Here is a 27826-nt window from a genome sequence, read left to right on the forward strand (position 1 = left end):
TGTGAGAACCATTAGCACAGGGATAAGGTTTAATTGTAGCACAGCCAACAACAAACAGAGCATGGCTTTGGGTCTCTGTTTGCAGCTTTACAATGCAGAAAAACACTCGTCTGTAGTCCAAACGTTTTTAAACTAAATATATATTTTACCAGATCTAAAAAAAAATTGCGGAACGCTCTGAAAGGGGTACACACAGATGAATCATGACTAAGGAACTACGAAATAGTTCAAATGAACCCTATTTAATCTATAAAAACATCTGTCACAGAAAATAGATGATTTTCAATATGGATCAGATGAGATGGAGGTCATTACCACAAAAACAGTTGGGAACCACTGTTCTATGTATATCTGTAGCAGAGGTGATCGGTGAACACTAAATGCGTGATTAGACTTGTGTTAGCTTTCCAAGCTAATGCTTTAGCTCAGTGGGCTAACAGTCTTGCAGTGTACAAAACTTGGGTCAGCCCTAAAAACTGATGGACTATTAATTAACATTTGGCCATTTTATTTCACTTTAAAATGTATATAATAACATATTTTGTGTTGCATTAGTATGATACATACTAAAGGTCAATCTTTAACACAGTTCGGTTCTCTCTTTGCTTTACACACGACAGAGAAGAGCCAGCCACCTTTCTCACAAGGATCAGATTTTCCACTGAGTAATCTTGTTTGTGTGGTGTTTGGTGGGGAGCAGGTGGCACGCTTCAATTAGGGTGAGAGAAAGCCAGTGACCCATGGGAGAGAGGCTGAAGTGGAAGGAGGAACAGGAGGGTCAGAGAACTGTTCAATCCCTGCTGGAGGCTGTTTATGACATTCAGACTGACCCTCCACTAAACCCCAGGGATTCACACATGAACACACACACGTTGACACGAACATGTACACATGCAAGTCAACCAAGTTAGCTCACCTTCCACCTTCCTCTTCCTCCTTTCCACGTACTGTATATGGTATATATATTGTAACATGCTTCTTGTGATAGCATGGCTACAACATGTTTCTTGTGATAGCATGGCTACAACATGTTTCTTGGAGAGGTCTCTCTCTCTTGAAAATCAATAATTGATATTGTCAGAAACTGCTACAAGCTGTTAGGATGAGAATAACATAAACAATACAGAAACCACAGTGGCTTGACATTAGAGGTGTATATCACAGAACAGGATCAATGAAAGAGTCCTGCGTGGCTCAGTTGGTGGAGCATGGCTATTGCAACTCCAGGGTTGTGGGTTTGACTCCCACAGGGGACCAGTACAAAAATGTATGCATTAACTTCTGTAAGATGCCAAATGTAGTTAGCCATCCAACATTTTGAAGTTATATCAGACATGGCTGTTGAGTCAGTCCTTCTCAACTCACTAGGACACATTCAGTGTTCTGGCATGCCTCACAAGCTAGCACACAATATTGCATTTCACCACCTTTTGAGTTTATAACCAACATTTAACTGCCAAAATAAAGGAAACACTTGAGTAAATGAGGCATACAAAGTATATTGAAAGCAGGTGCTTCCACACTGGTGGCAATTAACATCCCATCATGCTTAGGGTCATGTATAAAAATACCCAGTTGCCCATTATGTTGCCTACCATGGCTAGAAGAAGAGATCTCAGTGACTTTGAAAGAGGGGTCTCAAAGGAACACAGGGGGTTAAAAGTGTGTGTGTGTGTGTGAGTCACCAGACCTCAACCCAATTTAACACTAATGGGAGATTCTGGAGCGGTGCCTGAGACAGTGTTTTCCACCATCAACAAAACACCAAATTCATTTATCGTGGAAGAATGGTGTCGCAGCCCTCCAACAGAGTTCCAGACACTTGTAGACTCTATGCCACGGTGCATTGAAGCTGTTCTGGTGGCCCTACGCCCTATTAAGACACTTTATGTTGGCGTTTCCTTTATTTTGGCAGTTGCCTGTAGATACTAAATGACTGTTAAGAAAATGTTTTATGAAATGTATGGCCGTGAAATAACTCTGACATAAGAGTTCTTACACAGAGCATGAAAAGGTCAGTTATGCGTATGGAAGTGGTGACAGCTACAGCCTTGAACACTGACAGAGACCAAGGAAAGTCTTCGTGTTCTTGCAAAACTAGTTCTTTGTATTACACAAATCTACAAGACTTGGCCATGAAAGGAGAGTGGTGATGTTCTTATGATTTATTGGCTTACTGGACTGACATCTTTGGTAATGGAGTGGTGAGTGGTGATGTTCTTATGATTTATTGGCTTACTGGACTGACATCTTTGGTAATGGAGTCTGTCTGTCTGTCTGTCTGTCTGTCTGTCTGTCTGTCGGCGTGACTGACAACATGCCTGTCTATCCATCTAACCCATCCATTCAGCTAAAACCAGAGGAAGTGTAGCATTTTCTGGGGAATGAAAATCGAGTTGGCGGAGCACGGTGCTGAATACGTCAGGACTGTGGGTTCGATTCCCAAGGCCGTCCATACGGACACCCATGACCTGCATGTCAAATGTCTGTACGCATGACAATACGTCACTTTGGATGAAAGCATCTGCTAAATGGTGTATATTATCATATACATGATTTAAGACAGAAAGCTGTTGTGTGGTTTACTCACCAGCGGGGCCGCTGTCACACTCATTCAGGTTACACTTCTGGCTGTTTTCTGGCCAGGGCTCAGAGTCACACTGGGCATGATCCTCCTCCTCCTCAGGCTCCGTCTTAGTGTTCACACATTTCACCAGCCTCCGCTGCACGCCGCCACCACAGGATGCAGAGCACTGGGGATGGGACACACAACCTGATATACGGAGGGCTGTTTGGACACAGTGTAGGCTGTAGGCTGCATCACGTTAAGTCATAAGCACACAGGCATGCAACCTCATGCGCACACACACAAACACACACACACACACACACAGATAAGACAGAACAGAAACTAAACACTAACACATTAGATTCTTCTGTAATATACAGCAGACAGGCAGACATAAAGAAACACCACATCTTCACGACAGGACAAGACACATGCAGAATAGCTTCATGTGTCTAGGGCTGTTACGTTGACCGTGTCACCGCCACACCAGCAGTCACAAGTCACGAAGGCAGTCAAATTCCACGTGACCGTTTAGTCACGGTAATTATGCTTCTCCAAGCTCAGATGCTGCTGATGGTCATTAGTAGCCTACCAAACGTACTAACTGCCTGGTACTCAGCACTCTATTGTCCCTCTAATCACTCTGACATCAATGCAAATGTAATCGAAAATCTAATCAAACACTTCATGAGAGCCCATGAGCTCATGTTGCCCAACATTTCTATAGGCTATGCAATTGTGTGAGAAAACAAAGTTATAGCCTCTATTTAAAAAAAGCAGGATCCCATCAGCTTTCTATAGGCTCGGCCTACTAAATGTATTTCTCAACTTTCCTCATATTAAGCACACTGCTTGTCTTTACAACAGGAGTACAGCCTACCTGTCTGGCATGAAAACGAACCACTATTTAAGTGCAGAGATGACATGTAGTTTCCCCGCTGACCCTGTTTCCAGACAGGTGCATGATAATGGTTCATTCTAAATCAAAACTAAATGTCACACATACATTATTCAGTAAAGACAAGATTAAATCAAAAATAGTCTGAGGGGTGACCACATTAGCCGATCACTTGTAATTTATATTATAATTACTTGTGAATGATGCCCATTGTTTGTTGTTGCGACTTTTCATGTCATAGTGCCACACCTCATGTAGCTTAGCCCATAGGCCTATATGTTTTGATAAGATTTGTATCACAACTAAAGTGTCCAATAACTTTTTAAAATTAAGCACATTAAATCACCTTCATAATGGGTGTAGAGCATACATATGCAATGCGGGAGTTTCACGTTTGGAGAAAATAATTTTCACCATAAAAATGCATATTTTTAATAAAAGCATTACATGCATAATCACATTTGCGGTCACTGTTGATGATGACGGTGTTTTCCTGTTAATGGAACAGTCACGCTTATAACCTATTGCTGTGTGCACATTGCTGTGCTTATAATGTGAAGAAATAGCCTAATAGTTCATCAACATTTGAAGCTAAACATTCTGATCTGTTGCATTAGCCTCATTGTGTAAAAAGAGGGTTTTGGATGCTAGTGATTGTATTAATTTGGGATCTCTTGCATCCCACAACTGTTTGGAATATTTATTTCTCGCACAGAATAGGTCAACTTTTGTACTAATGTGGGATAGTAGATTGACATAGGCTAGTGCTTTTGATGTTCGTTAGGCCTACTGATCTTGTTGGCTGATGAAAATTAAATATGGACAGTTCTTCCAATATCTGCGTGCGCAAGTTGTGTTCCTGATGTGTCCGTTTTCACTTGTAGTCTGTGAGAAAGACCTGATCAAGTGACAGAGAGATATGTGAGTGAGAGGTGCTTCAGAGCCCGTAGGGAGAAAGGAATTATAATTATTATATTCAGCTCAAGGGCACAACGGCCACTGGCTGCAAAAGGCAAGGATTTTTTAAAGAGGGCATTATGGCCACATAAAGGGGATGACGCTGGGAAATTCCAGACATTATCAAGTGCTTGTCAAACTGTGAATGAGAGACTGATGAAGTGTGTACAGCCTGCGCAAAAAACAAAGCAGAGCTCGTGCTTTTAATGCAATTTTTTTTACAAATTATTGTAGAGTCGCATCATGCAGCCTTACAATGTCAATTTGTTTTAAACATATAGCCCAACGTTTGTAGAACAAAGTTACATTATTAACTGTAAATTAAGCATATAGAAGTACCTGTTTCTTTGTTGACCGCTCAACACAGAATAGTATTCTTCATACTATAAAGTAATATAAAGTAGTATAAAATAATGCCATTCTAACCAAATCTTGTCTGCTAAATGAACCAGTGTAGCCCACAGCCATATGACATAGCCGGATCAGGACTTAACATCAGGACAACTCCGAGTCTGCTGTTCTGTTCTTCTGAAATATCATGTTTCTTTAGACCTGTCTGTAATAAATCATGGATTTATTGAGAAAGTGTTGGCTATATTACATGGATTTATTAGACTTTTTAAAATGTAGATGTTCCAAAGGTCTGCATTAGTGGCTTGTAGGCTGTGTGTGGAAGCTAGAAGATGCTAAATGTGTTCATGTTAATTAACGGTCAATTACCGTGAGACCGGCAGTTATTTGCTTGACAATCACCGCTACAGCCCTATATGTGACTACCTGCTGCAATACTGTACTGGTGTTGTGTGTGTCCCTTAAGAGATAAAGACATGGACTGCAATCATCCAAAAAGGTTCAATAATGATCCAATCCTATGGCAGTAACAAGACAAGGTGTTTTCCACAGAAGAACAGGCAAACACAGTTTTAAATCACAGTTCACCAAGAACATTGATTGACAACAGGCGGTAATTGATCCGGTCGGAAATGAGCAGTAACTACGACATCAGTCCATTTATAGAGTGTTCTTGATCACAGTAATTAGATTAGATGCACAGCGTCTGCCACAAATCTAGGCTACCCTCGTCAATAGCTTCCATGCTTCCTATAGTGTACCACACCAGCATGGCTCAGTCTGGCTCTCCCTCTTCTTAAGGCCATTACCACCATCAAAGCACATCAGCTACACAGCAGCAGGCCTGATGGCTCCATCTCCCCCACATTGTAATCATGGTGAAAGTCATTCCTCATCAAGCCCCTGAGGTGGGCACGTGCCTGGCACACACAAACACACAGATCTATAGGGAGCCTGGCTCTGTGTGTGTGCTCGTGTTAAGCTAGGTCAGACACTAGCTTGAGGGAGGCAATACAAAGGCTTAGTGGAGGACTGTGTGTGCATTTTCTCTTCCTCTCTCCCTCCTAGTAAAGGGTGTCTTGCAGTTTTGACGTGGTTTGGGATTAAAGCCGTACTTGCTGCTATCAACGACTGGTTTGGCTGCAACTTCTGAGGGAGGATGGAAGGAGTGATGGAGGGGGTTGTGGGCTCTGGATGAGTCATGTAATTGCTGGCTGAACAGCATGAGGTCTGAAACATGTTGGGGTGCTCACCTTCTGCAGCTTGAAGCCAATAATCATTTTTGTAGTTTTTTAGTTCAGACTCAGAAATTGTGTTGTATTGCGGGTTTTAACAAAACCACGGTCATTCTATTCTTTGCTGAAGAGAAGTCTTTGTAGAGTTCTCATAAGGTAATATGGGTTTCTGTGTTATTCAAAGCAAAGCAAAGCTCCATTTTCATTCAGTTACAATTTGCATGTGTTTGTGAATTTCCCACCTTGGAGTTCCATTCTATTCTATTCTCCAACTAGGAGTTCCATTCTATTCTACTCTCCCACCTAGGAGTTCCCTTCTGTTCTACTCTCCCACCTAGGAGTTCCCTTCTATTCTACTCTCCCACCTAGGAGTTCCATTCTATTCTACTCTCCCACCTAGGAGTTCCCTTCTATTCTACTCTCCCACCTAGGAGTTCCCTTCTATTCTACTCTCCCACCTAGGAGTTCCCTTCTATTCTACTCTCCCACCTAGGAGTTCCCTTCTATTCTACTCTCCCACCTAGGAGTTCCCTTCTATTCTACTCTCCCACCTAGGAGTTCCATTCTATTCTACTCTCCCACCTAGGAGTTCCCTTCTATTCTACTCTCCCACCTAGGAGTTCCATTCTTTCTCTCCCACCTAGTTCTACTCTCCCACCTAGGAGTTCCATTCTATTCTACTCTCCCATCTAGGAGTTCCCTTCTATTCTACTCTCCCATCTAGGAGTTCCATTCTATTCTACTCTCCCATCTAGGAGTTCCATTCTATTCTACTCTCCCACCTAGGAGTTCCATTCTATTCTACTCTCCCACCTAGGAGTTCCCTTCTATTCTACTCTCCCACCTAGGAGTTCCCTTCTATTCTACTCTCCCACCTAGGAGTTCCCTTCTATTCTACTCTCCCACCTAGGAGTTCCTTCTATTCTACTCTCCCATCTAGGAGTTCCATTCTATTCTACTCTCCCATCTAGGAGTTCCATTCTATTCTACTCTCCCACCTAGGAGTTCCCTTCTATTCTACTCTCCCACCTAGGAGTTCCCTTCTATTCTACTCTCCCACCTAGGAGTTCCCTTCTATTCTACTCTCCCATCTAGGAGTTCCATTCTATTCTACTCTCCCATCTAGGAGTTCCATTCTATTCTACTCTCCCACCTAGGAGTTCCCTTCTATTCTACTCTCCCACCTAGGAGTTCCCTTCTATTCTACTCTCCCACCTAGGAGTTCCCTTCTATTCTACTCTCCCATCTAGGAGTTCCATTCTATTCTACTCCCCATCTAGGAGTTCCATTCTATTCTACTCTCCCACCTAGGAGTTCCATTCTATTCTACTCTCCCACCTAGGAGTTCCATTCTTTCTATTCTACTCTCCCACCTAGGAGTTCCCTTCTATTCTACTCTCCCACCTAGGAGTTCCATTCTATTCTACTCTCCCACCTAGGAGTTCCCTCCCACCTTCTATTCTACTCTCCCACCTAGGAGTTCCCTTCTGTTCTACTCTCCCCACCTAGGAGTTCCATTCTGTTCTACTCTCCCACCTAGGAGTTCCATTCCCACCTAGGAGTTCCATTCTATTCTCTCCCCACCTAGGAGTTCAATTATATTCTACTACTCCCCACCTAGGAGTTCCATTCTATTCTACTCTCCCACCTAGGGTTCCCTTCTTCTACTTCTACTCTCCCACCTAGGAGTTCCCTTCTGTTCTACTCTCCCACCTAGGAGTTCCATTCTATTCTACTCTCCCACCTAGGAGTTCCATTCTATTCTATTCTAGGAGTTCTCTACTCTCCCACCTAGGAGTTCCCTTCTGTTCTACTCTCCCCACCTAGGAGTTCCCTTCTATTCTACTCTCCCACCTAGGAGTTCCCTTCTATTCTAGGAGTTCTCTCCCACCTAGGAGTTCCCTTTCTATTCTACTCTCCCCCACCTAGGTTCCAGTTCCATTCTATTCTACTCTCCCACCTAGGAGTTCCCTTCTGTTCTACTCTCCCACCTAGGAGTTCCCTTCTATTCTACTCTCCCACCTAGGAGTTCCCTTCTATTCTACTCTCCCACCTAGGAGTTCCATTCTATTCTACTCTCCCACCTAGGAGTTCCCTTCTATTCTACTCTCCCACCTAGGAGTTCCCTTCTATTCTACTCTCCCACCTAGGAGTTCCCTTCTATTCTACTCTCCCACCTAGGAGTTCCCTTCTATTCTACTCTCCCACCTAGGAGTTCCCTTCTATTCTACTCTCCCAACTAGGAGTTCCCTTCTGTTCTACTCTCCCACCTAGGAGTTCCATTCTATTCTACTCTCCCACCTAGGAGTTCCATTCTATTCTACTCTCCCACCTAGGAGTTCCATTCTATTCTACTCTCCCACCTAGGAGTTCCATTCTATTCTACTCTCCCACCTAGGAGTTCCATTCTATTCTACTCTCCCACCTAGGAGTTCCATTCTATTCTACTCTCCCACCTAGGAGTTATCTTACCTCTCCCCAGGAGCCAGTGACCCATTGGGAGCAGGGTTGGCTGTTACAGGCCTGGATGTTGCTGGGCAGATGGTCCTCGTCACAGCGATCCTCTTCTGGACAGGTAACCAGACGCTGCTGCTCCCCTCCCCCACACACCTCAGAGCACTGGGAAACACACACACACACTTTTAAGGATAACCATGACTGTGCATAGTGCTTTTCAGACAGTCTCAAAGCACTTAACATTGCATGAGGGTAACTATGTAGGTAACTCCTTATTACACATCAACTATCACAGTGATGATAACCCCTTATTACACATCAATTATCACAGTGATAACTCCTTACTACACATCAACTATCACAGTGATAACCCCTTATTACACATCAGCTATCACAGTGATAACTCCTTACTACACATTAACTATCACAGTGATAACTCCTTATTACACATCAGCTATCACAGTGATAACCCCTTATTACACATCAGCTATCACAGTGATAACTCCTTATTACACATCAACTATCACAGTGATAACCCCTTATTAGACATCAACTATCACAGTGATAACTCCTTATTACACATCAGCTATCACAGTGATAACCCCTTATTACACATCAACTATCACAGTGATAACCCCTTATTAGACATCAACTATCACAGTGATAACTTCTTATTACACATCAGCTATCACAGTGATAACCCCTTACTACACATCAACTATCACTGTGATAACCCCTTATTACACATCAATTATCACAGTGATAACTCCTTACTACACATCAACTATCACAGTGATAACTCCTTACTACACATCAACTATCACAGTGATAACTCCTTACTACACATCAACTATCACAGTGATAACTCCTTACTACACATCAACTATCACAGTGATAACCCCTTATTACACATCAGCTATCACAGTGATAACCCCTTATTACACATCAGCTATCACAGGTATAACCTCTTATTACACATCAGCTATCACAGTGATAACCCCTTATTACACATCAACTATCACAGTGATAACTCCTTACTACACATCAACTATCAGTGATAACCCCTTATTACACATCAACTATCACAGGTATAACCTCTTATTACACATCAACTATCACAGTGATAACTCCTTATTACACATCAACTATCACAGGTATAACCTCTTATTACACAGCTATCACAGGTATAACCTCTTATTACACATCAACTATCACAGTGATAACTCCTTATTACACATCAACTATCACAGGTATAACCTCTTATTACACAGCTATCACAGGTATAACCTCTTATTACACATCAATTATCAGAGTGACGATAACAATATTCAAACCAAATCAAATTTTATTTGTCACATACACATGGTTAGCAGATGTTAATGTGAGTGTAGCGAAATGCTTGTGCTTCTAGTTCCGACAATGCAGTAATAATCAACAAGTAGTCTAACTAACAATTCCAAAACTACTGTCTTATACACAAGTGTAAGGGGATAAAGAATATGTACATAAAGATATATGAATGAGTGATGGTACAGAGCAGCATAGGCAAGATACAGTAGATGGTATCGAGTACAGTATATACATATGAGATGAGTATGTAAACAAAGTGGCATATTTAAAGTGGCTAGTGATATATTTTACATCATTTCCCATCAATTCCCATTATTAAAGTGGCTGGAGTTGAGTCAGTGTGTTGGCAGCAGCCACTCAATGTTAGTGGTTGCTGTTTAAAAGTCTGATGGCCTTGAGATAGAAGCTGTTTTTCAGTCTCTCGGTCCCAGCTTTGATGCACCTGTACTGACCTCGCCTTCTGGATGATAGCGGGGTGAACAGGCAGTGGCTCGGGTGGGTATTGTCCTTGATGATCTTTATGGCCTTCCTGTAACATCGGGTGGTGTAGGTGTCCAGGAGGGCAGGTAGTTTGCCCCCGGTGATGCGTTGTGCAGACCTCACTACCCTCTGGAGAGCCTTACGGTTGTGGGCGGAGCAGTTGCCGTACCAGGCGGTGATACAGCCCGCCGGGATGCTCTCGATTGTGCATCTGTAGAAGTTTGTGAGTGCTTTTGGTGACAAGCCAAATTTCTTCAGCCTCCTGAGGTTTGAAGAGGCGCTGCTGCGCCTTCTTCACGATGCTGTCTGTGTGAGTGGACCAACTCAGTCTGTAATGTGTATGCCGAGGAACTTAAAACTTACTACCCTCTCCACTACTGTTCCATCGATGTGGATAGGGGGGTGTTCCCTCTGCTGTTTCCTGAAGTCCACAATCATCTCCTCAGTTTTGTTGACATCAAGGCGGTGGCCCGTTCCTGTAGGTTCATGCTCTACAACATCCGCAGAGTACGACCCTGCCTCACACAGGAAGCGGCGCAGGTCCTAATCCAGGCACTTGTCATCTCCCGTCTGGATTACTGCAACTCGCTGTTGGCTGGGCTCCCTGCCTGTGCCATTAAACACCTACAACTCATCCAGAACGCCGCAGCCCGTCTGGTGTTCAACCTTCCCAAGTTCTCTCACGTCACCCCGCTCCTCCGCTCTCTCCACTGGCTTCCAGTTGAAGCTCGCATCCGCTACAAGACCATGGTGCTTACCTACGGAGCTGTGAGGGGAACGGCACCGCAGTACCTCCAGGCTCTGATCAGGCCCTACACCCAAACAAGGGCACTGCGTTCATCCACCTCTGGCCTGCTCGCCTCCCTACCACTGAGGAAGTACAGTTCCCGCTCAGCCCAGTCAAAACTGTTCGCTGCTCTGGCCCCCCAATGGTGGAACAAACTCCCTCACGACGCCAGGACAGCGGAGTCAATCACCACCTTCCGGAGACACCTGAAACCCCACCTCTTTAAGGAATACCTAGGATAAAGTAATCCTTCTCACCCCCCTCCCCTTAAATGATTTAGATGCACTATTGTAAAGTGGCTGTTCCACTGGATGTCATAAGGTGAATTCACCAATTTGTAAGTCGCTCTGGATAAGAGCGTCTGCCAAATGACTTAAATGTAAATGATGTAATGTGAGTGTGAGGTTATTGTCCTGACACCACACTCCGAGGGCCCTCACCTCCTCCCTGTAGGCCGTCTCGTCGTTGTTGGTAATCAAGCCTACCACTGTTGTGTCATCCGCAAACTTGATGATTGAGTTGCAGGCGTGCGTGGCCACGCAGTCGTGGGTGAACAGGGAGTACAGGAGAGGGCTCAGAACGCGCCCTTGAGGGGCCCCAGTGTTGAGGATCAGCGGGGTGGAGATGTTGTTGCCTACCCTCATTGCTTGTATTGCTACAAATGAACTGTCACAGTGAGAGGTTAGGCATAACTACAGGTGGTAAGGAGAGAGGTGAGGAGAGAAGGAGATGGGAGGAAAGGATGTAACTAACCTGTCCCCAGGAAGAAGAGTACCAGTCCAGGCAGGGCTGGGGTAGGCAGGGCATGCGGGCCACTGGACGGGTAGACACGGTCTGACAGTGGAAGGGCCGCAAAGGCCTCTGGTCCCTGGTGTCAAAGCACTGGATCTCACGCAGGGTCACCCCACCACCACAGTTCTTGGAACACTGGGGCGAAAGAGGGTGAGAGGGACGGAGCTTAAACAATCCTGTTATCGTGATAAAAAGTTGCTTGATACTATACTGACTGATGTATTATTAATGCATTAATATTCCATTATCTCATCATTGTTATTGCAATACAACATTCCATTATCTCCCCATCCATGAGGTATCGCGATAACATTCCGTTATTGTCCCATGCCTGAGTCATGATACAACGTTCCATTATCGTCCCTGAGTCATGATACAACGTTCCATTATCATCCCTGAGTCATGATACAACGTTCCATTATCATCCCTGAGTCACGATACAGCATTCCATTATCGTCCCTTCCCAGAGTTATTGCTACACCATTCCATTATCATCCCAGAGTCATGAATCAACATTCCATTATCATCTCTGAATCATGAATCAACATTCCATTATCGTCCCTTCCCAGAGTTATTGCTACAACATTCCATTATCGTCCCATCCCAGAGTTATTGCTACACCATTCCATTATCATCCCAGAGTTATTGCTACACCATTTCATTATCATCCCAGAGTCATGAATCAACATTCCATTATCATCTCTGAGTCATGAATCAACATTCCATTATCATCCCTTCCCTGAGTTATTGCTACACCATTCCATTATCATCTCTGAATCATCATTCCATTATCGCCCCTTCCCAGAGTTATTGCTACAACATTCCATTATTGTCCCATCCCAGAGTTATTGCTACACCATTCCATTATTGTCCCTTCCCAGAGTTATTGCTACACCATTCCATTATCGTCCCTTCCCAGAGTTATTGCTACACCATTCCATTATCGTCCCTTCCCAGAGTTATTGCTACACCATTCCATTATCGGCCCTTCCCAGAGTTATTGCTACACCATTCCATTATCGGCCCTTCCCAGAGTTATTGCTACACCATTCCATTATCGGCCCTTCCCAGAGTTATTGCTACACCATTCCATTATCGTCCCTTTCCAGAGTTATTGCTACACCATTCCATTATCGTCTCTGTGTCATGAATCACCATTCCATTATCGGCCCATCCCAGAGTTATTGCTACACCATTCCATTATCGTCTCTGTGTCATGAATCACCATTCCATTATCGTCCCTTCCCAGAGTTATTGCTACACCATTCCATTATCTTCCCAGAGTTATTGCTACACCATTCCATTATCGTCTCTGTGTCATGAATCACCATTCCATTATCGTCCCTTCCCAGAGTTATTGCTACACCATTCCATTATCGTCCCTTCCCAGAGTTATTGCTACACCATTCCATTATCGTCCCTTCCCAGAGTTATTGCTACACCATTCCATTATCGTCCCTTCCCTGAGTTATTGCTACACCATTCCATTATCGTCTCTGTGTCATGAATCACCATTCCTTTATCGGCCCATCCCAGAGTTATCACTACAACATTCCATTATCGTCCCTTCCCAGAGTTATTGCTACACCATTCCATTATCGTCCCTTCCCAGAGTTATTGCTACACCATTCCATTATCGTCTCTGTGTCATGAATCACCATTCCATTATCGGCCCATCCCAGAGTTATCACTACAACATTCCATTATCGTCCCTTCCCAGAGTTATTGCTACACCATTCCATTATCGTCTCTGTGTCATGAATCACCATTCCATTATCGGCCCATCCCAGAGTTATCACTACAACATTCCATTATCGTCCCTTCCCAGAGTTATTGCTACACCATTCCATTATCGTCTCTGTGTCATGAATCACCATTCCATTATCGGCCCATCCCAGAGTTATCACTACAACATTCCATTATCGTCCCTTCCCAGAGTTATTGCTACACCATTCCATTATCGTCTCTGTGTCATGAATCACCATTCCATTATCGGCCCATCCCAGAGTTATCACTACAACATTCCATTATCGTCCCTTCCCAGAGTTATTGCTACACCATTCCATTATCGTCTCTGTGTCATGAATCACCATTCCATTATCGGCCCATCCCAGAGTTATCACTACAACATTCCATTATCGGCCCATCCCAGAGTTATCACTACAACATTCCATTATCGGCCCATCCCAGAGTTATCACTACAACATTCCATTATCGGCCCATCCCAGAGTTATCACTACAACATTCCATTATCGGCCCATCCCAGAGTTATCACTACAACATTCCATTATCGTCCCATGCCTGAGTCATGACACACCATTTCATTATCGTCCCAAACATGAGTCCTGATACTGTCACGACTTCCGCCGAAGTCGGATCCTCTTCTTGTTCGGGAGACACTCGCCGGTCTTCTTGCCATCATCGATCCACTTTTCATTTTCCATGTGTTTTGTTTGGTTTTTCCTCACACCTGGTTTCAATTCCCTCAATCACTTGTTGTGTTTTTAACCCTCTGTTCCACCCATGTCTTTGTGTGGGATTGCTTATTTGTAAGTGCTTGTGCACGTGTTGATTGGTGCGCGATGGGTTTTTGTACCCAATATCTTGTTATTTTTATTGCAGTTGGTTTTGCTATTAAACTGCACCGGCTATTACCAAGTTCTGCTCTCCTGCATCTGACTTCCCTGCCACTGGTTACGCACCCCTTACAGATACAACATTATTGAACCATCCCTGAGTTATCGCCACAACATTCCCTTATCATCCCCGAGTTATCGCCACAACATTCCCTTATCATCCCCGAGTTACCGCTACAACATTCCCTTATCATCCCCGAGTTATTGCTACAACATTCCCTCATCATCCCCGAGTTGTCGCTACAACATTCCCTTATCATCCCCGAGTTACCGCTACAACATTCCCATATCATCCCCGAGTTACCGCTACAACATTCCCGTATCATCCCTGAGTTATCGCTACAACATTCCCTTATCATCCCTGAGTTATCGCCACAACATTCCCGTATCATCCCTGAGTTACTGCTACAACATTCCCTTATCACCCCTGAGTTATCGCCACAACATTCCCTTGTCATCCCTGAGTTATTGCTGCAACATTCCATTATCGTCCACTCCCTGGTGTGGGGCCTCACCTTGGTCCAGTTCCCTATCCTCCAGGAGGAGCAGGGTCGGAGGTAGCAGCGCCGGGCCGGCACAGGCCTCTTGGTCAGGTCACAGTCAGACTCCAGTCCCGTGCTGCAGACCACCAGCCTCCAGATGGCCCCCAGACCACAGCTAGTAGAACACTGCAACACAAGGGGAGGCAGTGAGGAGTGAACCAGGCATCATTCAATGTCTTGTAATACACTGAGTTGCAGCCCATTCAGATACATAGAGATTAGTCACGGAGGACAAAATACTTCCTCATTTAAAAACCCAACACAATGGAATTACGAGAGACTGTTCAGTCTTTCTGTACAGAGTGAATGTGGTTGACTTTGAGAGAGAGTGCAAGTCACATTTGATTTCACTGTTAAAACACAGACAGAAAGTGGCATTCACTGTGTCATGACCTGTCGGGCTGATATATTTCCCTGCTGGCAATCTGAAAAGGTCAGAGAGCAGCCATTCAATATGATAGGAGAGTTGGGTTGTTTATGAAGGAACCTGGGGCCAGGGTGACAGTATGTCAGCATAATAAAGGGATGGGGACATTAATAGTGGCACACTGCTGGGCATTGTTCCTCCTACACACTACATTTACACCAGGGAGAATGTGTGGAATGCATAGAGAGTGGTGCAACTCACTGCGCTCCAGTTGCCGGCTCTCCAGAAGGAAGCTGTGGCGTTTGGAGTGGAAGCTGGGCTTGGCACTGGGGTTGGCTCTGGTGTCCACCAGAGTGTGGTGGGAGAATGGGTTGGCAGAGTGAGCATGGCTGGCTCAGGGGAATGGGTGGGGGGCACGGCTGGCTCTGGGGACTGTGTGGGGGCACGGCTGGCTCAGGGGACTGGGTGGGGGGCACGGCTGGCTCAGGGGACTGGGTGGGGGGCACGGCTGGCTCAGGGGACTGGGTGGGGGGCACGGCTGGCTCAGGGGAATGGGTGGGGGGCACGGCTGGCTCAGGGGAATGGGTGGGGGGCACGGCTGGCTCAGGGGACTGGGTGGGGGGCACGGCTAGCATAGGGGACTGGGTGGGGGGTACGGCTGGCTCAGGGGACTGGGTGGGGGGCACGGCTGGCTCAGGGGAATGGGTGGGGGGCACGGCTGGCTCAGGGGACTGGGTGGGGGGCATGGCTGGCTCAGGGGAATGGGTGGGGGCACGGCTGGCTCAGGGGACTGTGTGGGGGGCACGGCTAGCATAGGGGACTGGGTGGGGGTACGGCTGGCTCAGGGGACTGGGTGGGGGGCACATCTGGCTCAGGGGAATGGGTGGGGGGCACGGCTGGCTCAGGGGAATGGGTGGGGGGCACGGCTGGCTCAGGGGACTGGGTGGGGGGCATGGCTGGCTCAGGGGACTGGGTGGGGGGCATGGGTTTCGTGCCATCCTGGGGAGTGGTTGTGGTGACATCCACTGGGGGTTGGTATGTGAGGGAAGGGTCCATGCCCCTGGATCTCAGCATGGGGGGGATGAGGATCTCATTGTAGTCAATCTCTGACCACCCGTATGGGGAGGGGACTGGAGGGCCCGCATTGGCCCCTTTAGATGGAGTTGGCCCAGTCGTGGGGGACTGTGCTGAAATGTCTGTCTCTAACTGGGCTGTGGCTGGCTCTGTCTCTGCTAACATTGACGGAGGTGGAGACTGAGGGTCTCCTTCCAGATGAGTAGGAGGAGGAGAGTCACTTCCAGTTGTTGATGTGCTGTGTTTGATGTTCTCCTGGTTGCCTGAGAGTGAATGGGAAAGAGGTGGGGGAGGAGAGGGTGGAACATGTGGCTCCTGAGGCACAGGACGTGAGGTCACGGTGAAGTCACTGTCGGTGACCCCTAAATTGACTTCGCTATCAGCTTTGGGCTCAATGTCAATGTCCTGCTGATCAAAGTCTGGTTCACCAGGGAAAAAGCCATTGTAATCCCCAGTGGAGTCTGGGGCTGGTGGCTCGTATGGAAGAGAGGTGGTTGCCTCCCATTGGGACAGGGTTGTGGTGAAAAAGCTGTCCTCGTATGTTTCAAACTCAAACACAGGGCCTGGGGAAGGTGGATCCAGGGGTGGAAGCGGGCTCTCCTTTTCATCTTGGTAGCCAGGGGATTGTAGTCCAATTGCAGTCTCCTGGTGGGAATTGTAGTCCAAAACACCCACTTCTTTCACCTCTTCTACCATTGTTGTGGGTACGGTGCCATCTTCATAGTCATGGCTGACAGGGGCAGTGGTGGTATATTCGATGGTTGTACCAACATTGCTGTCTCTCACATCAAAATGGACATAAATGTCAGTGTTTTCATCATCATTTTTTTCACTATGGGGCCCATGTGTGTTCTCAGTGGTTCCCATGCTAGTGGGCACTGGGCTGGCTGCTGTGCTGAGGTAATGAGGCCAACCAAAATTACTGTTTGTTTCTTTCCAGCTTTGTGAAAACCTGGTCTCTGAAACTGGTGCTGAGGGTGTGGTGGAAACAGGTAGAAAATAGTCCTCTGAAAGGAGTAAATCCTCCTCCTCTCGCTCTACTTCATTGGGTTTCTCCGTCTGTAGTCTTCCATCAATCTCTGCATTGTCCAGGTTAGGGTCTTGTGGTTCCTCAACTTCCCTAATGAAAGGAGTAGTCTTAAAAGTGGTAGAAATGGGTGAGGTAGCTGTGGGAGGATCTGTTGTCGTTTCTCTGTAAACATGTTCTTCTGCACTAGAACTTGGTTGAGGCTTCTGTTGTGGATCTGGTCCAAGATCATCCACCAAGTCTTTACCGTTGTTCGCCAAGCCCAAGTCGTAGGAAATGTCCTCGTGGAATTTGATAAAGTTGTAGTCGTAGTAAAAATCGTCCACAAGTACATTGTTTTTGGCTGAGTTGTCAGTAGTCTTGTCAATGTGATTCGGGTGGGAGATGATGTTATTCAGATTGTTAGGGGCCCTTGGATGAGCTCTAGTCGTACTGTGTTTGTGCAGGGGGTTGGAGTCAGGGATGGAGTTGATTTCGTTGATTTCCTTGCTTGACGAACCACTGCCAGACCAGTCGTTGCTACCACCGAAGACGTCGATGATCTTAGGACAGTCCTGGAGGTAGCATGGAGTAAGGGAACTGGGATTCTTTCGGGGGTCACAGTCCACCCCTGTGTTTCTGGAACAGACAACCTTTCGGCTCCGCACACCACCACCACACGTCAGCGAGCACTATGGGAGAAGCAGAGGAGGGTCAGATTAGGACAGACTGGTAACTGATCGATAACACAGCTTTATATTTACAACCACTAAACACCAGTTAGAGTGCCAACTTTATAAACAACATGGTACTGTCCACACCTAAACTTCAGGACCTGTACACACCTAAACTTCAGGACCTGTCCACCTCCTCTACCCTTCAGGACCTGTACACACCTACTCTTCAGGACCTGTACACACCTACCCTTCAGGACCTGTACACACCTACCCTTCAGGACCTGTACACACCTACCCTTCAGGACCTGTAAACACCTACTCTTCAGGACCTGTAAACACCTACTCTTCAGGACCTGTAAACACCTACTCTTCAGGACCTGTAAACACCTACTCTTCAGGACCTGTAAACACCTACTCTTCAGGACCTGTAAACACCTACTCTTCAGGACCTGTAAACACCTACTCTTCAGGACCTGTAAACACCTACTCTTCAGGACCTGTAAACACCTTCTCTACCCTTCAGGACCTGTAAACACCTACTCTTCAGGACCTGTAAACACCTACTCTTCAGGACCTGTAAACACCTACTCTTCAAGACCTGTAAACACCTACTCTTCAGGACCTGTAAACACCTACTCTTCAGGACCTGTAAACACCTACTCTTCAGGACCTGTACACACCTACACTTCAGGACCTGTACACAACTACTCTTCTGGACCTGTACACACCTACTCTACCCTTCAGGACCTGTAAACACCAACTCTTCAGGACCTGTAAACACCTACTCTTCAGGACCTGTAAACACCTACTCTTCAGGACCTGTCCACACCTACTCTACTCTTCAGGACCTGTAAACACCTACTCTTCAGGACCTGTACACACCTACTCTACTCTTCAGGACCTGTAAACACCTACTCTTCAGGACCTGTACACACCTACTCTACCCTTCAGGACCTGTAAACACCTACTCTTCAGGACCTGTACACACCTACTCTACCCTTCAGGACCTGTAAACACCTACTCTTCAGGACCTGTAAACACCTACTCTTCAGGACCTGTACACACCTACTCTTCAGGACCTGTACACACCTACACTTCAGGACCTGTACACACCTACACTTCAGGACCTGTACACACCTACTCTACTCTTCAGGACCTGTACACACCTACTCTTCAGGACCTGTACACACCTACACTTCAGGACCTGTACACAACTACTCTTCTGGACCTGTACACACCTACTCTACCCTTCAGGACCTGTAAACACCTACTCTTCAGGACCTGTAAACACCTACTCTTCAGGACCTGTAAACACCTACTCTTCAGGACCTGTAAACACCTACTCTTCAGGACCTGTAAACACCTACTCTTCAGGACCTGTAAACACCTACTCTTCAGGACCTGTAAACACCTACTCTTCAGGACCTGTCCACCTTCTCTACTCTTCAGGACCTGTAAACACCAACTCCTCAGGACCTGTCCACCTCCTCTCCCCTTCGGGACCTGTCCACCTCCTCTCCCCTTCGGGACCTGTCCACCTCCTCTCCCCTTCGGGACCTGTCCACCTCCTCTCCCCTTCGGGACCTGTCCACCTCCTCTCCCCTTCGGGACCTGTCCATCTCCTCTCCCCTTCGGGACCTGTCCACCTCCTCTCCCCTTCGGGACCTGTCCACCTCCTCTCCCCTTCGGGACCTGTCCACCTCCTCTCCCCTTCGGGACCTGTCCACCTCCTCTCCCCTTCGGGACCTGTCCACCTCCTCTACTCTTCATGACCTGTACACCTCCTCTCCTCTTCAGGACCTGTCCACCCCCTCTCCTCTTCAGGACCTGTCCACCTCCTCTACCCTTCAGACCTGTCCACCTCCCTCTACCCTTCGGGACCTGTCCACCTCCTCTACCCTTCAGGACCTGTCCACCTCCTTTACCCTTCAGGACCTGTCCACCTCCTCTCCCCTTCAGGACCTGTCCACCTCCTCTCCTCTTCAGGACCTGTCCACCTCCTCTCCTCTTCAGGACCTGTCCACCTCCTCTCCCCTTCGGGACCTGTCCACCTCCTCTCCCCTTCGGGACCTGTCCACCTCCTCTACCCTTCGGGACCTGTCCACCTCCTCTACCCTTCGGGACCTGTCCACCTCCTCTACCCTTCGGGACCTGTCCACCTCCTCTACCCTTCAGGACCTGTCCACCTCCTCTACCCTTCAGGACCTGTCCACCTCCTCTACCCTTCAGGGCCTGTCCACCTCCTCTACCCTTCAGGACCTGTCCACCTCCTCTACCCTTCAGGACCTGTCCACCACCTCTCCTCTTCAGGACCTGTCCACCTCCTCTACCCTCATGACCTGTCCACCTCCTCTCCTCTTCATGGTGATCATAGAATTTTCACTTACAATTAAGTTTGTATACATTTTAATTAGGTTATACATAGTGTGTTAACTGCTTCCTCAAAATCTTTCCCATGCCTACTCCACTCAAATATCGTGGAACCAGAGTTAAACTAGCCTCTGTTTCAACTTGTACTCTCAGTGCAGAAAATTCAGCATGTTCCACATTAAACAAGACGAGACCAGATGTTCCTTCCTTCCTTAGCCTCTCCCTTCTCTGTGTGAGTCACTGCTGGAGCCGTATCACATTCCCCTGAATGGCCTCCTCACCTCAGACCAGTTGCCTGTGGACCAGTCCGCGGGGCAGGGGACATGAGCGTTACAAGGCGCCGCTGACTCAGGCCTGGGCATGTGGTGACATTCAGAGGGCTGCAGGGCTCTGTTCTCCTCCAGACTCACGGCCTGGATGCACAGCACCGTCCTCTTGGCCAAGCCCTTCTCACCGCATGTGGCCGAGCACTTCTGCCACTCTCCCACCCACCATCTGAATGGAATGGTCACGAAGAAAGACAGACAGAAAGTGTAATGTGTGTGTGTGTTTATGCTTAGTGCATGTTTGAGAGGGTGTATTCTTTCTGGTGTGTAAATTATTCTAATATTTGTTTTACCCCTCCCCCCATTTTGTGGTATTCAATTGGTAGTTACAGTCTTGTCTCATCGCTGCAACTCCCCTACGGATTCTGGAGAGGCGAAGGTCGAGAGCCGGGCGTCTTCCGAAACACACAACCCAACCAAACCGCACTGCTTCCTGACACAATGACCACTTAACCCGGAAGCCAGCCGCACCAATGTGTCGCAGGAAACACCGTACACCTGGCGACCGTGTCAGCGTACACTGCGCCCGGCCTGCCACAGGAGTCGCTAGAGCGCGATGGGACAAGGATATCCCTGCTGGCCAATCCCTCCACTAACCCGGACAATGCTGGGCCAATTGTGCGCCGCCCCATGGGTCTCCCGGTTCTGTTCAGCTGTGACAGAGCCTGGACTCAAACCCAGAATCTCTCTAGCAGCACAGCTAGCATTGCGATGCAGTGCCTTAGACCACTGCGCCACTCGGGAGGCCTTTCTAGTGTGTTTATGAACGCATGTATGATTTTTGTGCGTGTGTGTGCATTTACAAAGGTGTGTGTGTGTGAGAGAGCATGCAAGCCCTCCAGTGGGTCTTGTCCCAGTATCAATCTGGTCCTGGGGGCAAACTCACATGGCTGGGCAAAGCTCCTCATTGCAGCTGGCTCGTTTATCGTCAGGACGGGTCGTCGGGTCACAGTAGCCCTCTTCTACTATCCCAGAGGTCCTCTCCACACAGTGAACAATCTGTCGCTGGACACCTGGAAGTCCAGAGGGATACACAGGAACAGCTGTTAGAAACACACAGAAAGACCCCCCCAAACAACCAAACACACACACACAAAGATTCTAACACAGAATAACAGGGACAGACAGACACGTATACGTCATAGACACACACACACACACACACACACACACACACACACACACACGTCTAAAACGCAGACACACACCAAAGCACCCAGACATATCCTCGGACACGCATCAAGCAGCAGGTCTCAGAACAGAAACTCACACAGGCATGAACACAAGTCAAATGTTTCTACAGTTTAAGATACATTACTGATTAATAGCTTTCAAAGCAGATTCCTACAGTAAATGTTGGTCAGTCAACTGAGTTGCAGTAAACACATCTACAATGCATTTGGAAAGTATTCAGAACCCTTGACGTTTTCCACATTTTGTTATTCTAAAATGGATGAAATAAAATAAAAATAAATCCTCAGAAATCTACATACAAAACCCCATAACGACAAAAGCAAAAAACAGGTTTCTAGACATTTTTACGAATGTATTATAAAGAACATAATTTTACATTGGTCATCCTTGAGATGATTCTACAACTTGATTGGTGTCCACCTATGGTAAATTATATTGATTGGACATGATTTGGAAAGGCATACACGTGTCTATATAAGGTCCCACAGTTTACAGTGCATGTCAGAGCAAAAACCAAGCCATGAGGTCGAAGGAATTGTCCGTAGAGCTCCGAGACAGGATCGTATCGAGGCAAAGATCTGGGGAAGGGTACCAAAAAACGTCTGCAGCATTGAAGGTCCCCAAGAACACAGTGGCCTCTATCATTCTTAAATTGAAGATGTTTGGAACCACCAAGACTCTTCCGAGAGTCAAACTGAGCAATCGGGGGAGAAGGGCGAAGCGAAGTGACCAAGAACCTGATGGTCACTCTGACAGAGCTCCAGAGTTCCTCTGTGGAGATGGAAGAACCTTCCAGAAGGACAACCATCTCTGTAGCACTCCACCAATAGGGCCTTTATGGTAGAGTGGCCAGACCGAAGCCACACCTCAGTAAAAAACATGACAGCCCACTTGGAGTTTGCCAAAAGACAGACCTAAAGATTCTGACCATGAGAAACAAGATCTCTGGTCTGATGAAACCAGATGAAACCTGAATGCCAAGTGTCATGTCTAGAGGAAACCTGGCACCATCCCTAAGGTGAAGCATGGTGGTGGCAGCATCATGCTGTGGGGATGTTTTTCAGCAAAAGATAGACTAGTGAGGATCAAGGGAAAGATGATTGGAGCAAAGTATAGAGAGATCCTTGATGAAAACCTGCTCCAGAGCGCTCAGGACCTCAGACTGTGGTGAAGGTTCACCTTCCAACAGGACAACAACCCTAAGCACACAGCCAAGACAATGCAGGAGTGGCTTCGGGACAAGTCTCTGAATGTCCTTGAGTTGCCAAGCCAGAGCATGGACTTGAACCCGATCGAACATCTCTGAGAAATAGGAAAATAGCTGTGCAGCAATGTTCCCCATCCAACCTGACAGAGATTGAGAGGATTTGCAGAGAAGATAGGGAGAACATCCCGAATACAGGTGTGCCAAGCTTGTAGCATCATACCCAAGAAAAATCAAATATCAATGCTGTAATTGCCAAAGGTGCTTCAACAAAGTACTGAGTAAAGGGTCTGAATACTTATGTGATATCAGTTATTTTAATTTTAATTTTATTTATTTAACCAGGCAAGTCAGTTAAGAACACATTCTTATTTTCAATGACGGCCTGGGAACAGTGGGTTAGCTGCCTGTTCAGGGGCAGAATGACAGAGGGGGTTTGCTTGGGGGTTTGAACTCACAACCTTCTGGTTGCTAGTCCAACCCTTTAACCACTAGGCTACCCTGCCGCCCCATTTAATTAGAATACATTTGCAAAAATGTCTAAAAACCTGTTTTTGATTTGTCATTATGGGCTATTATGTGTAGATAGTTTTTTTCCCTACCTATTTAATAGATTTTAGAATACGGCTGTAACAAAATGTGGAAAAAGTGAAGGGGTCTGAATACTTTCTGAAGGCCCAGTATATCCAGTAATTACAAGACCATAGACTGGGATCTGGATGCTCTGGAACCTCTCATATGTCCCCGCAGGCATTATGGGATGTCAAATTACCACTGCAATTCAATTCTGGAAACATGGATGATTATTAAAAGACTGAATATAAATGAATGTTAGGCTAATACACTGCTCAAAAAAATAAAGGGAACACTAAAATAACACATCCTAGATCTGAATGAATGAAATATTCTTATGAAATACTTTTTTCTTTACATAGATGAATGTGCTGACAACAAAATCACACAAAAATTATCAATGGAAAACAAATTTATCAACACATGGAGGTCTGGATTTGGAGTCACACTCAAAATTAAAGTGGAAAACCACACTACAGGCTGATCCAACTTTGATGTAATGTCCTTAAAACAAGTCAAAATGAGGCTCAGCAGTGTGTGTGGCCTCCACGTGCCTGTATGACCTCCCTACAACGCCTGGGCATGCTCCTGATGAGGTGGCGGATGGTCTCCTGAGGGATCTCCTCCCAGACCTGGACTAAAGCATCCGCCAACTCCTGGACAGTCTGTGGTGCAACGTGGCGTTGGTGGATGGAGCGAGGCATGATGTCCCAGATGTGCTTAATTGGATTCAGGCCTTCCTCTTGCAGGACCTGCTGACACACTGAGGCCACATGAGGTCTAGCATGGTCTTGCATTAGGAGGAACCCAGGGCCAACTGCACACAAAGGGTCTGAGGATCTCATCTCGGTACCTAATGGCAGTCAGGCTACCTCTGGCGAGCACATGGAGGGCTGTGCGGCCCCCCAAAGAAATGCCACCCCACACCATGACTGACCCACCGCCAAACCGGTCATGCTGGAGGATGTTGCAGGCAGCAGAACGTTCTCCACGGCGTCTCCAGACTCTGTCACGTCTGTCACGTGCTCAGTGTGAACCTGCTTTCATCTGTGAAGAGCACAGGGCGCCAGTGGCGAATTTGCCAATCTTGGTGTTCTCTGGCAAATGCCAAACGTCCTGCACGGTGTTGGGCTGTAAGCACAACCCCCACCTGTGGACGTCGAGCCCTCATACCACCCTCATGGAGTCTGTTTCTGACCGTTTGAGCAGACACGTGCACATTTGTGGCCTGCTGGAGGTCATTTTGCAGGGCTCTGGCAGTGCTCCTCCTGCTCCTCCTTGCACAATGGCGGAGGTAGCGGTCCTGCTGCTGGGTTGTTGCCCTCCTACGGCCTCCTCCACATCTCCTGATGTACTGGCCTGTCTCCTGGTAGCGCCTTCATGCTCTGGACACTACGCTGACAGACACAGCAAACCTTCTTGCCACAGCTCGCATTGATGTGCCATTCTGGATGAGTTGCACTACCTGAGCCACTTATGTGGGTTGTAGACTCCGTCTCATGCTACCACTAGACTGAAAGCACCGCCAGCATTCAAAAGTGACCAAAACATCAGCCAGGAAGCATAGGAACTGAGAGGTGGTCTGTGGTCACCACCTGCAGAACCACTCCTTTATTGGGGGTGTCTTGCTAATTGCCTATAATTTCCACCTGTTGTCTATTCCATTTGCACAACAGCATGTGAAATTTATTGTCAGTCAGTGTTGCTTCGTAAGTGGACAGTTTGATTTCACAGAAGTGTGATTGACTTGGAGTTACATTGTGTTGTTTAAGTGTTCCCTTTATTTTTTTGAGCAGTGTACATTATACTGCTATTCATTTTAGAACGTGTCATCCTTAATGATGAATTATAGACATTACTATACATTTTATACCCAGCAATATTAGGGTAACTTGAGATTTTGCAAAGGGGTTACTGTAAGTCAATGTTTACAGCAGTTTAAAACACAAAGAAATCTGAAATCCATTGGAGACACATTTCTAATGATCCTCAAACTTCTGTCTCGCAAGCTGGGACTTGTCTGAATGGAGAACAGAAACTTTATTGTCCATCTTTGTCTTCTGCTCGACTCACAGCTCCCCGAGACAACATCCCTCATGTCACACCTCATAGCCAGAACAAGTCTCAAATCTAGGGAGCCGCTGTGATGAGACAAGACAAGAAGGAAACCCCCTGAGGTGGCGAGACCAATTTATCTGTTCCTCTCATCTTTCTCCCCGCCATTAGCCTCTACTCCCCCTCAGGGCTTCCAACCCATCTGAGCAGGGGCCAACCTCTCACCTCCGCTGGTCCTTCCTGCATGGGCCAGTGAGACGGCTTTGTCTGCTAGCTGACATACACCGTGACTGACAAACCCTGGCAGAGGGAGGGGGAGGCACAGCAACCCCTGGGAGGGGGAGGCAGAGCAACCCCTGGGAGAGGGAGGTGGAGGCACGGCAAACCCTGGGAGAGGGAGGGGAAGGCATGGCAAACCCTGGGAGAGGGAGGGGGAGGCACAGCAACCCCTGGGAGAGGGAGGGGGAGGCACGGGGGGAAATGACATCATATAAGAGACTGGGAAAAGGGAAGCCAGATGGTGGGAAGGATCAGTGGGTAACAGAGACGTAGATTAGAGGGATGTTCAGGAGCATGTCTGATGTATTAGGTGAACCACAGGTCCCTCACATAATGGATTCTGCAGAATGAAGCTCACAACATTTTGCTCGTAGCAGTATGTTGATAAGAGGTGTATATCTACACTCCTACGCAGCTTGAATAGAACCCCTGGGCTTTCCTGGGAAAGTCAGAACAATAACCTGAAGGGTGGGAACCAGTCATTTTATACCAGAACTCACCAGTTGTAATGCACTTAAACTTGTGAATACTGCATAAGATATCGTAAACGGACCCCTGCTATGATAGGAAATGAAACATTCAGTGACAGCTATAGCAAACTATCATGTTCTGGTATGATAAACACAGAGCAATGCCAATCTCTATCTCAGATTTACTCCACTATAATTGGGGAAAGAGGGAACTACTTATTCAGACAGTCTAAACGAGGTTACATTGCGCCAGAGACAGAATATGTCATCTACACTGAGTATGCAAAACATTAAGAGCACCTGCTCTTTCCATTACATACACTGACCAGGTGAATCCAGGTGAAAGCTATGATCCCTTATTGAGGTCAGTTGTTAAATCCACTTCAAATCAGTGTAGATGAAGGGGAAGAGATGGATTAAAGAAGGATTTGTAAGCCATGAGACAACTGAGTCATGGATCGTTTATGTGTGCCATTCAGAGGGTGAATGGGCAAGACAAAATATTTAAGTGCCTTTGAACGGGGTATGGTAGTAGGTACCAGGTGCACCGGTTTGTGTCAAGAACTGCAAAGCTGCTGGGTTTTTCCACACTAAACAGTTTCCAGTGTGTATCAAGAATGGTCCACCACCCAAAAGACATCTAGCCAACTTGACAATTGTGGGAAGCATTGGAGTCAACATGGGCCAGAATCCCTGTGGAACGCCTTGTAGAGTCCATACCTTGTCGAATTGAGGCTGTTCTGTGGGCAAAAGCAGGTGCAACTTAATATTAGGAAGGTGTTCCTCATGCTTGGTGTACCCCGTTCATATTTCATCTGAAATCTGTGTGAACACAAGTCACTTGGCAAAGCTAGGACATCAAGTCGACAAGGTGCAGAGACAGTCTTCCAAGGCAAGGCAATGATCTCTTGAAAGGCCATTTGGCATAAAAGTCATCTCTGCTATCCACATCAGTTTATATGGGATAATGCGATCACAAACCAGAGGAGAGTCAGAGAGTACTGTGTACAAGCAGACTTCAGTCCAACTACAGTAGGAGGCATGTCATCAGCCGCCTACATAGAAATACCAAGAATTCACCACGGCTCAGTATTCCAAAGAAGAAAGCCATTAAGCCATCATGGTTATAACAGAGGACAAAGATACTTCAGGATAATGACATCCCCGTTTGGTGCGA

General features: G+C 46.7%; 1 protein-coding gene across 1 annotated transcript in view; it reads right to left on the minus strand.

Annotated features, from left to right (window-relative positions):
* The window catches only part of LOC135556025 (A disintegrin and metalloproteinase with thrombospondin motifs 7), a 196118-nt gene that overhangs the window by 26807 nt on the left and 141485 nt on the right, over positions 1-27826 (minus strand). The window contains 8 exon segments of the mRNA XM_064988891.1: positions 2591-2753; positions 8483-8629; positions 11838-12011; positions 15028-15180; positions 15683-15814; positions 16379-18193; positions 20830-21043; positions 21761-21887. Coding sequence (XP_064844963.1) covers positions 2591-2753; positions 8483-8629; positions 11838-12011; positions 15028-15180; positions 15683-15814; positions 16379-18193; positions 20830-21043; positions 21761-21887 — 2925 coding nt within the window.

The sequence above is a fragment of the Oncorhynchus masou genome, chromosome 2 (genome assembly GCF_036934945.1).
Source record: "Oncorhynchus masou masou isolate Uvic2021 chromosome 2, UVic_Omas_1.1, whole genome shotgun sequence".
Lineage (NCBI taxonomy): Eukaryota > Metazoa > Chordata > Actinopteri > Salmoniformes > Salmonidae > Oncorhynchus > Oncorhynchus masou.